This window comes from Chaetura pelagica, unplaced genomic scaffold, assembly GCF_000747805.2.
Source record: "Chaetura pelagica isolate M959 unplaced genomic scaffold, ChaPel_1.0 scaffold324, whole genome shotgun sequence".
Lineage (NCBI taxonomy): Eukaryota > Metazoa > Chordata > Aves > Apodiformes > Apodidae > Chaetura > Chaetura pelagica.
Genome location: NW_009952887.1, coordinates 1,325 through 13,264, shown reverse-complemented (window position 1 = coordinate 13,264; position 11,940 = coordinate 1,325). Strand labels below are relative to the sequence as shown.

Here is an 11,940-nt window from a genome sequence, read left to right as displayed (position 1 = left end):
GCTCTGCTGCCCTGCTGCCTGCCGTTCCTGCTGGGAGCCGCCCGTCCCCGCTGCTGCCAAAAGTCCCAGCGCCGCTGAAACCGCCGCGTTTCCAGCGTCTGCACACCTACGGTCCCGGAGCCGCGCACCGACTGCCGCCGCTTTGTGGTGGGGGGGGGCGACCTGCGCTTGGAGTGCCTGCAGCCTCTTTGCTACCCAGCTCATCGAACCTGCACTGCCGTGGTGAGACAATTCCGGCTACCCCAGCTTATAGGGGAAAATATAATCCAGCCATTCGGGCAAATCCCTCCCCTCTGCTTCCCTCACGTGAATAAGATGTGTAACTAAGGTGTACCCATATATGTTTAATGTGTTGTAATCACTCCTTTTGAACCTCCTGCCCCAAATTGCTTTGTTTTCCCCACAATAAACCTTGCTGTTGTTAGAAATTTAGTAAGCGCTGAGCGAGTTATTCACTCAAAAAAGTCAGGACATAAGTTCCTGTATCCTCTGTGTGAGGCGATACCCACGTGTGGATCTCTCAGCAAATCCTGATAAGTTAATACACTCCAATAAGGAGATATAATTGGTCACGGATCGTGACAATTTGAATTTGCAAAGTACTACTTATCTGAACAGTTTCATTCAAGATGTGATTATCTAAATATACTATTTGATGCGTAGCTTGTAAACTCTCAAGAATTGTCTCCAAATCTATTAATACCTAGTGCCAACTATATTTGTAATATTTACCCGCAGCTACAAAAATATGTAATAACTAGAAATTTCCACAAAGACTGAATCATTGCAGTTGTTTTTTGAACACAATTTTTGAGTCTTGCTACAGCAAGATGTATTTCAATAATACATTTTACTTAAGCTTTTATTTTTTTTTTCCACATATTTTCTTCCCATAAATTGCACTCTTCTCAGAAGTATGCACCATGTATTGGAAAGCAAAAAAAGCCACATATCTCTACTCCTAACGGGGACTTTATTGACAACAAAATATGAGTCCTCTCTGGCCCCTTACAATCTTAAGAGAGCACCTCAGTTTCATCCTCCATCTTTTTAGTTTTTCATTAGCTTCATTTTGCATTCCTCTAAATTTTTAGACATAAACTGGTTGAAAAAATCTACAAAAGTCAGCCTCCTTTCTGTGGGACTTCAGTCCCCAGTTATGTCTTCAGGCATCATAGCTCACTGATGCTTGAATTTTACACCAGGAGCATCTCAACAAGAGATAAGCTGCTAGAAATAGTGAGAGGCAAAAATGAAAGCTAGCCCTGAGGAACACATGAGGAGTAAAACAAGAGGAAGGTGAGAAGAGAAGGAAATTAAAATAAAGGTCAGTGGGAAGCTATGATGTTAAAATAATTCTTATAAGTGTATCAAACATACACAAAGGACAGATTAAAGGAAATGCTGAGTGGACCTGGAAAATACTACTGAAAAAGTGAAGATATAGCAGGTAGTAGTAGCAGCAAGCCAGGCAGAAATACAAAGAGAGATGTTTTGATTATGAACTGGAAAAAAGCTTTGGATCTAAATCAGCTTGGCCTCCCTTTTTTCCTCAGGTTTTGCAGTTCATGCTTCACTGATACATTTCAGGATTATATTATGGTATGTGGATCACAGGTGAAAAGCAAATACAATGTGAAGCTGGAGAGGTTCCTTAAAGCAGTTCCTGTTGATGAATCACCTGCCTCTGTGTAACTTATGGGGGTTTGAAGGTACAAAATTTGATTGCATCTCACCAGCCTTTAATGCCAAGACAGAACAAGATATGCTTAGACCATGCAACAGAGAATACCAGTGTTAAACAGGAACAAGCATTAGCAATCATAATAGAAGTAACAAGTAGCTTAGAAGCTTAATATAGATAACAGGAGGCTCAAAGAACAGCAGATATCCTTCCTTTGCAGGAACAAGGCTGTTTTAACCCTCTGCAAATTAAATGTACTAATGTACCCATTCTTTTAAACAGAATTATATTGGGTTTATGAAGGTGTAGTTGAGAAAAGTATTTGGCTTGTTGTCCGCTTGGGAATAATTCACAGTATATTTATAAAGGATAAAGACAGACTAGATAGATAGATAGATAGATAGATAGATAGATAGATAGATAGATAGATAGAAGAAATTAAAAAGGAAAGAAAACACTCAAGACTGTAAATAGCTATTTGGAAACACAGTATTTTGTGTAAACACACACAAAAGGTCAGGAAAGAGCTTCTGTTTCCTGAGGTACTTCCTCTAATCTCTTGACAATCAACATCTTCCATATTTATTGTTCCTGAAATTCTATTAATAGCTCTTCCTTTCAAAGGATTTTGCAGCTTGACCCAACTACGTCCCTTTAAAATTTGACCAAATGTATTCTCCTTGTCAGTTTCTTCTGTCCCTTAAAATGATAGCTGGAGGCTTCTGTCCTGAGACCTGCTAATTGTTGCAAAGTGGAGCTCTCTTTCCTAGATTCAAGATACAAAGCTTCAAATTTTACATACCATGAACCATGTACATACCAAAGCTTTATAAATAGTTTTTTTTTTCAATAGCATAGCACATGTTAAAAGTCATAATATTAACTGAATGTATTCTCCATGGACAAATTCAGTGAAATTAAAACTTCCATCTTTCCTCCTCCTCTCAAGTCTTTTACTTCTGTCGTTGATGACTTTCAGAAAATAATGTCTTTCAGCAAGAGAAATCCTAAAAATCAGGAGGGCTCTGAAAAACACAGTGTGCTTCCTAACCAGAAATAATTAATCTCTAAAGTACATAAGCACTTTGTATTTTTCCAGTCTATGGAAAATTTGCTGGCAAAAGAGAGTAAATGTATACAATTATATAGTTACATGCACAAGTGATTTTATATCACACACCCATACGCATACACGTGTACACATACACGTACACATTGCAAGTACACATACATATGACATATACATATGTAGTAGCATTTGGCTGGAACCTCATCCGCTATGAAGAACTGACCAATGGAATTGCACTGATTTACATTATCTGTGAATCTAATCTCATGTATGTGTCTGTATAGGTACTTACATTTCAAAGTGAGAAGCATTCTCTGTTCTAAAATTACTTTAGATCTGTTGGATGAATTCCTAGTTCAGAATAACAGGAATCTTTCTGTAGACTTAATACAGCATTTTACTGTCTCTACTTTTTCTGTAAATCAATCTAGGAAAGTATAGTACTGTAACTCTTTAAAAACTTAGTAAAAAATACTATGGAAATTCAGATGACCTAATAGGTTAAACAATTATGTTCTATGCTTAAAAATGGTCATGTTGAGTAGCAAAATGTTCAGGAATTGAGAACTTCATTGTCTTTCATGCATTGTTGGTAAAGTAGCCTAATAGACGTGTAAAAGTACTATTTTTTTTAAATGGCTTTAAGCATAGTAAGATTACCAGTTTTACAATAGCAACTTTTATAAAATATTTATAGAAACTATTATAGAAAACTATAGAAACTTTTATAGAAAATTTATAGAAAGTGATTATTTCAATTTATTCCCCATGGCCAGTCCATTTCCTTCCCTTGAAACAAGAATGAATAGTAATTTCACCAGTGGATAAACATGATTCAGCTCAGTGAAAATATGAAAAAACAAACAACAAAACCCCCTAAATTAAAAAACGGGATTTTTTTCAAATTCTAATCACTAGCATCACTTGTGATTTCAACAAAATCTTATATTCACGTAAGTTGATCAGTCATCATTGCACAGAATGAATTAGAGCTGCAAAAACCTGGGCAAGTATTATAAAAAGATTTCTACAAATGTTAAGATATTATAAACCTCCCATATTTTAATTTTTCCTCTTTGTAGTTCTCTGTTCAGAAACAAGGGCAATGAAGAGAGACTTCAGGGCCCTGGGACAGCTAGTTAGGGGGTCTGGAGCGCAAGTAGTGTTTGCCTCCATCCCTCCTGCAAGAATGGGTAGGGAGGTATACAGGAAGAGTTTGCAGGTTAACGAATGGTTAAGAGATTGGTGTCATAGACAGGGTTTTGGTTTTTTTGATCATGGGATGCTATATGAGGCACCTGGACTGATGGTGGCAGGTGGGATGCACCTGTCCCAGAGGGGGAAGAGGCTTTTGGGGCAGGACTTGGCAGGGCTCATTGATAGAGCTTTAAACTAGATGTGATGGGGGAAGGGGAGAAGACCAGGTCTGTTAGGGACAAGCACAAGAGGAACACACCATGGCCGCTGAGCTGTGAATTCAGAAAAGGTAAACCTCTGAAAGAGGGAATTTAAAAGCATTTTAAAATGCAACATTTAGATAAAACAAATAAACAAATAAATAAGTGGTTATAATAGAAAAATAAAAATAAAACAAAATATGGGATAATCTGAAATATTCTCTTCCATTTTTTTAAATTTGAACAACAGAAGCTGTTACCTGTCCTACCTTACTCCTAAACACTGAAACCCAGAAAGAAAAAACAAGGGACAAAAAAACCAAACCATTTTACACTCCTACAAAATTACACATATTTATATTTCAAAGAATCATTGCATTCTAATTATTCACAGTACTGCTATGACTTTTCACTCTACTTTGAATTTCTTCCCCTTAATAGCAAGTCTCCTTGCTTTCTCTTTTAATGTAGCAATACTACAGAATCTAAAAGAAGAAAGGTAAAGAAAGAGAGAAAGAAGGATAGACTGAGAGTGAAAAGCCTGACAACTGTGTAACAAACAAGAACATAGTAGAAAAAAAATGTATTGTACTGAAGCTGAAAATTCTTTTTGAAAAATGTCAGAAGACCAGGTAGATTATTAAGCAATACAGTAAGATAATTATTTGTTTGCCTTGTTTGTACAATATTAACTACCTAATTTGTAAGGCATGGTGATAGAATTTAAATGCTAATAAAATCTTAACTGAGCTGATGTAATCACAACAAAACAGATTTTATATGAGTACATATCCTGTGTGGAAGGAACAAAATACCCAGCAGGACCAGAACCCTGGACTTCCACAGGGCAAACTTTGGTCTCCTCAATCATCTATTAAGGGAAATCCCATGGGACAGGGTGCTAGAAAATAAAGGAGCTCAAGATAGCTGGTCAACATTCAAGGACCACTTCTTGCAAGCACAGGATCAGAGTGTCCCAATGGTTAGGAAATCTAGTAAGGGTGCTAGGAGACCTGCATGGTTAAAGAAGGAACTACTGGGCAAACTTAAGTGGAAAAGGAAAATCTATAGATCATGGAAGGAGGGGCTGGTCACTTGGGAGGAATATAGGACTGTTGTCAGAGGATGTAGGGAGGCAATTAGGAAAGCTAAGGCCTCCTTGGAACTTAACCTTGCAAGTCAGGTTAAGGATAATAGAAAGGGCTTTTTCAAGTACATAGCTAGCAAAACTAGCAATAGAGGCAATATTGGCCCATTGAGGAATGAGGTGGGAGCCCTGGTGACAGAGGATATAAAGAAGGCAGAGGTGCTGAATGCCTTCTTTGCCTCTGTCTTCACTCCTGCAGGGTCTCCCTATGAGCCCCAGATTCATATAGCCCCAGAAGAAGTCAAGATAGAGGAAGAGTTTGACATGGTAGATGAGGATTGGGTTAGGGATCAGTTGAGTAATCTGGACATCCATAAATCAATGGGTCCAGATGGAATGCACCCAAGGGTGCTGAGGGAGCTGGCGGAGGTCATTGCTAGGCCACTCTCCATCATCTTCAGTAAATCATGGGCAACAGGTGAGGTGCCTGAGGACTGGAGGATAGCAAATGTCACTCCAGTCTACAAGAAGGGCAAGAAGGAGGACCCGGGTAACTATAGACCGGTCAGCCTCACCTCCATCCCTGGAAAGGTGATGGAACAACTTGTTCTTGTGACTATCTCCAGGCACATCAAGGACATGGGGGTCATCAAGAGCAGTCAGCATGGTTTTATCAAGGGTAAATCATGTTTGACTAACCTCATAGCCTTCTATGAGGAAATTACTAGGTGGATAGATGATGGTAGAGCGGTAGATGTGGTTTATCTTGATTTCAGTAAAGCATTTGACACCGTCTCCCACAGCATCCTTGTGGATAAGTTGATCAGGTATGGGTTTGGTGACCAGGAAGTGAGGTGGATTAGGAACTGGTTGAAAGGAAGGAGTCAGAGAGTTGTAGTCAATGGGGTAGAATCTGGTTGGAGGTGTGTTACTAGTGGAGTCCCACAAGGGTCGGTGCTGGGACCGGTGTTGTTCAACATCTTCATCAACGACCTGGATGAGGGTATAGAATGTACCCTCAGCAAGTTTGCTGATGACACTAAGCTGGGAGGAGTGGCTGACACACCAGAAGGCTGTGCTGCCATTCAGAGAGACTTAGATAGGTTGGTGAGTTGGGCGGGGAGAAACATGATGAAATTCAACAAGGGGAAGTGCAGAGTTTTACATTTGGGGAAGAACAACACCATGTCCCAGTACAGGTTGGGGGCTGACCTGCTGGAGAGTAGTGTAGGTGAAAGAGACCTGGGGGTCCTGGTAGACAGGAGGATGACCATGAGCCAGCAATGTGCCCTTGTGGCCAAGAAGGCCAATGGCATCCTGGGGTGCATTAGAAAGGGTGTGGTTAGTAGGTCAAGAGAGGTTCTCCTCCCCCTCTATTCTGCATTGGTGAGGCCACATCTGGAGTATTGTGTCCAGTTCTGGGCCCCTCAGTTCAAAAAGGACAGGGAACTGCTCGAGAGAGTCCAGCGCAGAGCTACGAAGATGATTAGGGGAGTGGAACATCTCCCTTATGAGGAAAGGCTGAGGGAGCTGGGTCTCTTTAGCTTGGAGAAAAGGAGACTGAGGGGTGACCTCATCAATGTTTACAAATATGTAAGGGGTGAGTGTCAGGGGGACGGAGTTAGGCTTTTCTCAGTGATGACCAGTGATAGGACAAGGGGTAATGGGTGTAAATTGGAGCATAGGAGGTTCAAGGTGAATATCCGAAAAAAATTTTTTACTGTGAGAGTGACAGAGCACTGGAACAGACTGCCCAGGGAGGTTGTGGAGTCTCCTTCACTGGAGACATTCAAAACCCACCTGGATGAGTTCCTGTGTGATGTACTCTAGGTGACCCTGCTGTGGCAGGGGGGGTGGACTAGATGATCTCTCGAGGTCCCTTCCAGCCCCTAAGATTCTATGATTCTATGATTCTATGATTCTATGATTCTATGAAATGTAGGAATGTTTGCTTGTGGCAAAGCTGGAGGAAAACAAAGAATCACATGAGAACTGAACAACATCCATGGAAAAGGAATTGTGAATGTGTTTGAAGTAGAAGCCTGATTTTTAAGGCTATAGTTCAATTCACCGTCCAAAAAAAGTCCACATCTGTCTTCCACCATCCCCCACCCTGCCTCCATCCTGCTGTTCCCTTCTTGCTGCTCTTATGTTACTCCCTACATTGTACTGGTGAAGCATTTGCAACACAGCAAGCTTGAGAAACTTATCCCCCTGCAAACATAATGAAACAGAGGTGGATAAGCAGTATTTTTAGCTGATCAGCTTCTCAATGTGCTTTGCTGTGAGGCTGTGCCTGGCACAATACAAGCAGGGCACATGATGAGCAAGTAGCAAGGAGAAGAGATGGAACTGGACTGTTGTTTGGTGATGATGCTGGTTTAAATGAATATCCAGTAGCAGGACTACAGAGTTGTTCTCACTCCATTAACAAAATATGTCTCTGGATATCAGTGTAACTATTTTCACAACTAACTAATTAAATAATCATAGCTGAAAATTGAAATATCATTTATAGGAATCTTGAGATAAGTATGTGGCAGTAATGTTCAAACTGTGGTCCATGAGTCTCAGGCAGCTCAAGAGAAGTCATTTATGATTTGAAGAGAACTGATATAAAATGCTACATTTTTTCCCCTAATGCATCCAATTAAATGACTGCTGTTACGCAGATAGGATATAAATGTTATTAGGAGTGCTGGCATCCTGCCCTCTGTGTGTAAAGTGTCTAGGGCTCATAGTGTACTAATCTGGCAGATTCAGTTGAAAGACCTCAAGACATTGGTACTGCCTGCCTGCTGTCAGACTGCCAGACATTTTTTGTTTCCATGTACAAGCGAAAGAGTACAATAGGTGCTTTTAGCAAAGCTTCTGCCGCTCAAGATCCAGTATATTAACTTCAAATGGACCACTAACTTGAGCTTGTACTAATACGATCAGCAAGTATGTGTATCAGTTATTTCAGTGATAACATCCACTGCAGGGCTGACAGCCTTCACCAGAGGAAGAAAAGAAGTTAGACTGCTGCTGATGGTATCGTCTTGAGTGTGCCAATGTTATCTATCCAATCCTTGGGGCAGTTAAGAATTGAAACGTAGCATGAAAGAGAAATGCTTTCATTTACAGTCAATTAAAAAAAAAGTTACTCACAGAAATGGCAAAGGAAGGAATTTGTGATTTTCTCACTCCCACTTACATACAATTATTTGTATGAATAGTTCCACTACAAGAAAAGTTACTGCTTGGGTGGTTAACCACTCTCCAAGGAACAGACACAATTAAAATAATTTCAAAATACAAGTGCTTTTAAGAAAAAACAGGATTTGCTGCAATGAGCTCTTTAAAGGAAAGAATATTCACCAAGTATGCTAGGTATTTTTCACCATAAGTACTAAAATAGAAGTTCAAATTGTGGTGTTTGTTGGGGTTTTTTTTTGCCCAAGGGCTGTCAATGTTATTATCTGCTATGTGTGGGAGTTATTTGACTTCCAAGTTGTATCATTACTTTGATTTTTTATAAAATTTCTTTCTTTTCTCCACCAATCCCTTAATTTCCCCCTATTAAACAGGTTTACCACATTCACATTCTTGTTTTTTATCTCATAAAATATCCCTTTTTTTGAAAAGCACAACTAGATGTTTCATTCTTTTAATTGTGTTGCAGGGTTGCTGTAAAAAAAGGGTTGCAGGATACGATTCAGAAAGACAATACATTCTTAATCCTCAGTCAATCATATCTTTACAAAAAAACTGGGAAAACTCCTTTTCTGAAAAACGTATTTTGAAGGAGCTACCATGTGATTGTCACCGATTTTAAGTTAGAGACATGAGGTCAACCCTCCCCACTACCCTAAGAAATACCAAGAAAGGAATGTATGGAGACCTGCATGGTTAAAGAAGGAACTACTGGGCAAACTTAAGTGGAAAAGGAAAATCTACAGATCATGGAAGGAGGGGCTGGTCACGTGGGAGGAATATAGGACTGTTGTCAGAGGATGTAGGGAGGCAATTAGGAAAGCTAAGGCCTCCTTGGAACTTAACCTTGCAAGTCAGGTTAAGGATAATAGAAAGGGCTTTTTCAAATACATAGCTAGCAAAACTAGCAGTAGAGGCAATATTGGCCCATTGAGGAATGAGGTGGGAGCCCTGGTGACAGAGGATATAAAGAAGGCAGAGGTGCTGAATGCCTTCTTTGCCTCTGTCTTCACTCCTGCAGGGTCTCCCTATGAGCCCCAGATTCATATAGCCCCAGAAGAAGTCAAGATAGAGGAAGAGTTTGACATGGTAGATGAGGATTGGGTTAGGGATCAGTTGAGTAATCTGGACATCCATAAATCAATGGGTCCAGATGGAATGCACCCAAGGGTGCTGAGGGAGCTGGCGGAGGTCATTGCTAGGCCACTCTCCATCATCTTCAGTAAGTCATGGGCAACAGGTGAGGTGCCTGAGGACTGGAGGATAGCAAATGTCACTCCAGTCTACAAGAAGGGCAAGAAGGAGGACCCGGGTAACTATAGACCGGTCAGCTTCACCTCCATCCCTGGAAAGGTGATGGAACAACTTGTTCTTGTCACTATCTCCAGGCACATCAAGGACATGGGGGTCATCAAGAGCAGTCAACATGGTTTTATCAAGGGTAAATCATGTTTGACTAACCTCATAGCCTTCTATGAGGAAATTACTAGGTGGATAGATGATGGTAGAGCGGTAGATGTGGTTTATCTTGATTTCAGTAAAGCATTTGACACCGTCTCCCACAGCATCCTTGTAGAAAAGTTGATCAGGTATGGGTTTGGTGACCAGGAAGTGAGGTGGATTAGGAACTGGTTGAAAGGAAGGAGTCAGAGAGTTGTAGTCAATGGGGCAGAATCTGGTTGGAGGTGTGTGACTAGTGGAGTCCCACAGGGGTCGGTACTGGGACCGGTGTTGTTCAACATCTTCATCAACGACCTGGATGAGGGTATAGAATGTACCCTCAGCAAGTTTGCTGATGACACTAAGCTGGGAGGAGTGGCTGACACACCAGAAGGCTGTGCTGCCATTCAGAGAGACTTAGATAGGTTGGAGAGTTGGGCGGGGAGAAACATGATGAAATTCAACAAGGGGAAGTGCAGAGTTTTACATTTGGGGAAGAACAACACCATGTCCCAGTACAGGTTGGGGGCTGAACTGCTGGAGAGTAGTGTAGGTGAAAGAGACCTGGGGGTCCTGGTAGACAGGAGGATGACCATGAGCCAGCAATGTGCCCTTGTGGCCAAGAAGGCCAATGGCATCCTGGGGTGCATTAGAAAGGGTGTGGTTAGTAGGTCAAGAGAGGTTCTCCTCCCCCTCTATTCTGCATTGGTGAGGCCACATCTGGAGTATTGTGTCCAGTTCTGGGCCCCTCAGTTCAAAAAGGACAGGGAACTGCTCGAAAGAGTCCAGCGCAGAGCTACGAAGATGATTAGGGGAGTGGAACATCTCCCTTATGAGGAAAGGCTGAGGGAGCTGGGTCTCTTTAGCTTGGAGAAAAGGAGACTGAGGGGTGACCTCATCAATGTTTACAAATATGTAAGGGGTGAGTGTCAGGGGGACGGAGTTAGGCTTTTCTCAGTGATGACCAGTGATAGGACAAGGGGTAATGGGTGTAAATTGGAGCATAGGAGGTTCAAGGTGAATATCCGAAAAAATTTTTTTACTGTAAGAGTGACAGAGCACTGGAACAGACTGCCCAGGGAGGTTGTGGAGTCTCCCTCACTGGAGACATTCAAAACCCACCTGGATGAGTTCCTGTGTGATGTACTCTAGGTGACCCTGCTCTGGCAGGGGGGTTGGACTAGATGATCTCTCGAGGTCCCTTCCAGCCCCTAAGATACTATGATTCTATGATTCTATGAGGGAGGGATGTATTAAGGGAGGGAAGGAGGCAGGGAGGGAGGGAGGGAAGGGAAAAAAATTTAAATCTGCAAAGTAACGTACAAATAGCCTGAAATAATTTTATACCTCAAGATTAACAAAGTGAGAGATGATAATGTTATTGTCGCTGACAGAGCCTTGTTGAGGAGGAGAATCTTTTGCAGAGAGTAAAATGTCGCCTCCTATTTCCACTGCTTGGATCGGTGGTGTCAATATTTCAAGAGCCTGCGTCCATCAAAGAAAAGATCTATTGAAAATAAAAGCATTGATCCAGGAGTCTGTAAAGGTAGAAGTAAACAATGCAGCTATCAATAAAAGATTCTGACCCAAAAGGTGTATTTAACCTGGAGGTAAATGATACTGTTTTTCCACTGTGAAAAGACAATATTCAAATGTTTATACTTTCCAGGAAGGGTCCAAGCTTTGTTTCATGTTTGCATAATGCTTTGTCAAACATGAGCACTTCAAAGACACAGAAGTAAGGGTGTATCTTGTGTGCAGAGCAAATGCAGCATCTGGCAGAGATCTCTTTATGTGCTCCAGTCGTCTTGGTCTCTCTTGAACTACGTTCTTAAACCATTTCTCAACAGACACTGTTCTTTTCTAGTGCATTTGTCAATAGCCTTTACTTAGCACTTCCAGGATGCTGGGATTTCCAAAGCTGTGTTCCCTGCAGATACCTCCTCTTCACTGTGCTGAACTGCATCAAATCCCAGCCTGTGGGAACCAGATTCACCAGCAGCCAAGCCCAGTTCAATCATGCCATGAACAACATGGTTGTTCAGGAGCAGCCACGACATCTCCCACT

At 41.4% G+C, this 11,940-nt stretch overlaps 1 protein-coding gene across 1 annotated transcript in view; it reads right to left on the bottom strand.

Moving 5' to 3' along the window:
- Window positions 1-11,940, bottom strand: part of TLE4 (transducin-like enhancer of split 4) — a 190,608-nt gene that overhangs the window by 177,669 nt on the left and 999 nt on the right. Inside the window, exons 3-4 of the mRNA XM_009995459.1 lie at window positions 11,813-11,938; window positions 11,220-11,357 (exon numbers count right to left, since the gene is read on the bottom strand). Of these exons, the coding sequence (XP_009993761.1) occupies window positions 11,220-11,357; window positions 11,813-11,938 (264 nt within the window). The remainder of the gene's footprint in view (window positions 1-11,219; window positions 11,358-11,812; window positions 11,939-11,940) is intronic.